Source organism: Neodiprion pinetum, chromosome 6, assembly GCF_021155775.2.
Source record: "Neodiprion pinetum isolate iyNeoPine1 chromosome 6, iyNeoPine1.2, whole genome shotgun sequence".
NCBI classification, from domain to species: Eukaryota; Metazoa; Arthropoda; class Insecta; order Hymenoptera; family Diprionidae; genus Neodiprion; species Neodiprion pinetum.
In genome coordinates this window covers 11,144,687-11,149,974 of record NC_060237.1, presented here as the reverse complement: position 1 = coordinate 11,149,974, position 5,288 = coordinate 11,144,687, and the positions used below count along the sequence as shown (strand labels likewise).

Genomic DNA, 5,288 nt, shown 5'->3' with positions numbered 1-5,288 from the left:
TGCTATTTCTATATTTTTTTTATTTTTGGACGCCATATTGCTGATACAAAAAGTTCAGCTAAGTTGAAAGAGAAGAACCCATGCCATTTGTCAACTTTTATCAAGCTGATTCGTCTCCAGATTCGGAAATCACGACGTGTCCTCGACAAATTATCGGAACGTGAATCGTCCCTCTACACCTTGATGCTCAACTAAACATAGAAGTGAAACCGTTGATAAATAATATCGTAGATATTTATCAGCATTCCGGGATGTACTCATATGACTTGGTCGATAATTTTTAGCTAGAACAAATCTTGAGTAGCAGACCATTGATCATTGACCCACATGTATATGCATACCACACACACACACACACACACACATGTAACCTGATGGAGGCGCAACGCGTTAAAGGAGAAAAGTAGTCCGGTTTATAAATTAGTTTTAAATCAATCGGAATCCAGAGTTACACCGCAGGGAAATCGATAAGTCGAAGTTCGTTTCATCAATCCGTGTGCAATTAGGCGTGCAAGCGAGCTGGTCCTCAGCTTTTTGCTTTTTAGTTTTATTTTTTATTTTTGTCTTGGTAATTATATTAAAAACTGAGCATGATAGCGCGAGTCCAGAATAAATGAATATAACCGGGTCAGATGTATTTCGACGCCTTTCTACAGACAACTAGATGTCCGGTGATTTTTTATTTACTGCTCTTTTTTGTCTTTTGTTTCGCAAGATAGATTAGGTATAAACCTTCACGGGTACCTACGTTTATTCGAATTATACCCTGCATGCAACGATTGCCGTACAACAAATAGATCGTAATTAAGTTTCCTTTAATTACGTATGAACGAGAGTGGTACAAGGTCAGTGAGCCTCTTCACTCCTGCGGATCTTAAATAGTCTCGTAATACGTTGGAATACAAAAAGGTGCGTACGTTGGCGATAACTTGCCACTAGAAAGATACACAGTATTACCATGATTTCATAATATGGAGCCTTTCACCCGATCTAACCGAATTATTCTACGAATTTGCATCAAAAAATTTTCACTTAACTTTCGATTTAGGTCGTAAATTTCATATTTTTTTGTTGTTCTTTAACTGAAACAATTTTTTCCCCAATCGTCTAGGTAATAATCGAGCTGTTTTGGATATCGGCTTAATTAAGGTGAAAAGTTAGAGAGTAAGAGAATTAGAGAAAAATGGATAGATAGAGAGAGAGAGAGAGAGAGAGAGAGAGAGACAGAAAGAGAGAGGGAGAGAGGTAATGAGATGTTTGAAGAGAAATTGAGAAAGAAAGAAGACTGCTGGCTGACTCTCAATTAAAGAATTAAAATCCAAGTTTTGTGCGACACCTCTCGTTCGAGTGGCTCTACAGTGAAGATGCGGTGTTTTTTAAATGATGACTTTCTATTCAAAGAATGCATTGCCGCTAAAGGTGTAAATCTCACTGATAAATTTTTCGAATAAATTTCATTTATTGGAAAACGAAGTGCAGTTATGACGGATTTTTTTTCAAATTTTTCCGACCACTCTAACAGATGTAAATAAATAAACGAACAATGACTGGATTTGCAATAACTCTACCGCATCTCATGGGTGATGGGTCGGAGCGAGTGGGGCCTAGTCTGTATAAAAGGGGGCCTCAAGACATCCACGGAGCATCAGTCCTCAAATCAAGGAACCGCAGCAACCATGAGAGCATTCATGGTGAGTACATCGTATACTCAACGGAATCCTCGAAGCTACGGCAACGTGTTTGTTCTCGTTGTTTCGTTTTTTCTTTTCTCATCCTCTACCCATCCGCTAAGCAACGATAATAATTACACTGACGAATCGCGGTGCATGTGACGGAAGATAATAAACGTATAACGAGAGATTAACCATACGAACTTCTTCGTCGTCTTCGTCGGAAGGAAGGAAGGAAGGATACTCTCAAAATATTCTGAGGATTATTTAACAACAAATCAGGAACGAGACGGATTATATGGCTTGTGAAAAATAATAACGAAGTGCAGAATTTCGAAATAAAAAAGAACCTGAAACGAAAAAGATTGCGAAAAACAGATTTTTCTTATAATCTGTGAAAAAAATTATCACTCACTCTTGTTCTCTTTCACTTACTCGCACAGGAATATACGTGTAAATTTGTGATTTTCGTTATTTAACGAAGAAAATACTCAACCTTTTTTTTACTAAGAAGAACAAATCGAGTATTATATTTTCTTATAGTCACTTCACTTTCACCTCCCGCTGCCGGGTGCAGTTCCGGGTCGACGGAATCATCTTCGGTGAACCGGCACTAAACCGGACGTGTACTTCCGACGAATAATTACACACTCTTTTATCATGTCACACGAGACAAAAAACGAACCTGAAAGAAAGCCCGGGTTGTTTTTCGTCTAATTCTTTCAATCGGAAAAAAAATCGAATCGCCAAAATGTCTTCTTCACACCTCGAACCGGAAATTAACGTCAAACCTAACCTAATCTTAAATATTTTCAGATCGTGGCGCTAGCCGCGGTGGCTATGGCACGGCCGGAGGCCGGTTACTCTTACTCTCAGCCTAGCGGAAGCTACGGCGCACCCGGTGGAGGACTGGCAGGACTTGGCCTCGGCGGTGGAATCGGCGGAGGCGGTCTGAGCCTCGGAAGCAGCCATGGCGGCGGCGGCGGAGGTGGCGGTTTCACAAGCTTCGGAGGCTCCGGCGGCTCCGGAGGTTTCGGAGGCCATTCGTTTGGAGGCGGCAGCTCGTTCGGCGGTATTTCCGGAGGAGGCGGCTCGTTCGGCGGATCAGGCGGTGGATTTGGGGGTGGATTCGGTGGCGGATTCGGAGGCGGCGCCGTAGGCGGCGGTGGCTCCCTCATCCAGAAGCACATCTACGTCCACGTCCCACCCCCAGAGGCGCCCGAAGACAGACCCTCCAGGCCTATCTTGCCCCCAGCGCCCCCACAGAAGCACTACAAAATCATCTTCATTAAGGCCCCAACCCCACCCACCCCCACCGCCCCCGTCATCCCGGCTCTGCCGCAACAGGACGAGCAGAAGACCCTCATCTACGTTTTGGTCAAGAAACCCGATGAGGCGCCAGAAATCAATCTGCCAACCATCGCTCCCACCCAGCCCAGCAAGCCAGAGGTCTACTTCATCAAGTACAAGACCCAGGTGAGTGGAAAAAAAAAGTCGCGCTGGCAGGGAATTGAGAACACGAATGTTGCACTCCTTGCAGAGTTTCTCCGAGTTTAGCTTTATAATAAGTATGTAAGGTGGATTCAACTCGTTGAACAAAGCTAACGGTCCTGGGGCCTGATATTTTTCCATTTTAGAAAGAGGTCACGTCCGGCGGTGGTGGTGGAATCGGCGGTGGAATCGGCGGAGGAATCGGCGGAGGAATCGGCGGAGGAATCGGCGGAGGAATCGGAGGAGGACTCGACAGTGGAATCGGCGGCGGAATCGGCGGCGGTCACGGCGGTGGTATCGGCGGCGGTATTGGCGGCGGTCACGGCGGCAGCGACGGCCACGGATCGATCGGCGGAGGCAGCGGCCCCAGCGGACCGAGCTCAAACTACGGCCCCCCTGGTGCCTCAGGCCCCTACTAGTCAACTATATTTCGCGGTCCCTTTTCCCCAGCCTTTAAGACCCCCAAATCCCACTCATACGAACTCGCGATGCTCACACGTACACAGACACACAGGGACGAGGCCCGGGACTCGCCCAATCCCAGTCTCGTTTCCCATTTGTAATATAATTATACGAAACGAATACACTATTATTTTTATACGACTGTATTATATAAGCGAATATGATGAGAGGATGATGATGATGATGATGTTTTTTATACATATTTTTTGCAAGAAAACGGTGGCGAAATAAAGCTTTTTTATGTAGTTTTACATAAAAATTAAAAAATGTATTCAATTACTATGTATGTATATGTACTGTATGCATATGCATTCGTCGCAAGGCCCAATGATGTTAATCAACAATATTTTCACCTGCACGCAAATCTGTACATTCACAGCTATTCGAAAACTATAATCGCTCCAGTAGCTATTGCAGTCTCAAGTGGAAATTTGCTGAAAATTAGTTGAACGGTAGTAACCTTGCTGGAAACTGTTGCCGGATAGCTGAAACAGGTAGAAAAAGAACATATCAATAATAAAGGAGTAAAATCGTAGAACGCAAGCTAAAAGTCCATAAAAGGATACTTGGGGAGGAATGAGCGAAAGTGAGAAGCGTGATTGCCTGACTCATGTAGGCCGCTCACCCTACATCTGTACCCTAACCCTGGTAAATTGAAACCACGTCCAGCTTGTAACTCGCGCCATGAATCGTACGGACCTACGTACACCATTGAATAAGAAAACAAATGAAATTTACCGCGGCGATCGCCTCGAGTCTCGTCTTAATACGCTTATTACGTACACGTACGTGGATAATATCCATACAACCCGAGGTTTATCGCGCTCCACGTTACACACGCGCGTCTTGCAGCAGCCCACGTTGCCAGGGGGCAACTTTCACAAGAAGGACTTGATTTTTTCGTCAAGACCCACAAAAAGGTGTAAACAACGAGAAGAAAAAGAGAAAGAGAGAAAGAGAAAATAGAAGTCGAACGAAGAGGAAGGGGACCACCTGATAAAAAAAAACAAAGATCAAAAAATATACTTTCGAAAGGTTAGCCAACGGCCTCCTTCAAAAACCGGGACATCTGTTGAGCGATCACCGTTCTCGTTGATATAAGGCAGATTCTGTCTGCATACGCTGTTCGCGTTTCGACGTTTGAAATTCCGATGGCGCGACGGCGCGCGCACACTCACCGTGAAAGCGATCGATTTTGAAAGTAGGGAATCGCCAATTTAATCATTTCCTTCTACGGGTTTCACGTATTTTAAATTACCCACCTGTTATTATACACTCGGATACATTATACATTTCTCTACTGTTTTGCAAGGGAACAGGTATTCTCCCATATCCCCGCACCCGGCGTGCAGTCTAAACGCGGATGTACTCCCAGTTTTACGATATTTTTATTTACTTTCTGTTTTCTAAGCTCACATTTACCGCAACTCCATCCGCGTAAAATAATAGAGGTTGAAAATAGCGCGGTTTATTGACCTCGTCTACAGGCTTAGAGATATCACACAGACACGTGGCAAATTCTTTACTATACATTGTAAAACATCGCACATTCAGAAATTAAACCGTTTTTGCATATTTATTTTAGGAGTCTGTTACCCTATTTTTTGAACATTATCAAGGAATTTCAAGTACACGTGAACAGATTGGGGCTTTTTAGCCGTTCGT

The 5,288-nt window shown here is 44.1% G+C and overlaps 1 protein-coding gene across 1 annotated transcript; it reads left to right on the top strand.

Annotated features, from left to right (window-relative positions):
* The first annotated feature begins 1,606 nt into the window (after positions 1-1,606).
* Positions 1,607-3,804, top strand: Grp (glycine-rich cuticle protein). Its single transcript, XM_046631788.2, has 3 exons — positions 1,607-1,691; positions 2,487-3,146; positions 3,308-3,804. Exons 1-3 carry the CDS (start codon positions 1,677-1,679, stop codon positions 3,578-3,580), a joined length of 948 nt encoding a protein of 315 aa, XP_046487744.1. The 5' UTR covers positions 1,607-1,676; the 3' UTR covers positions 3,581-3,804.
* Positions 3,805-5,288: the final 1,484 nt, after the last annotated feature.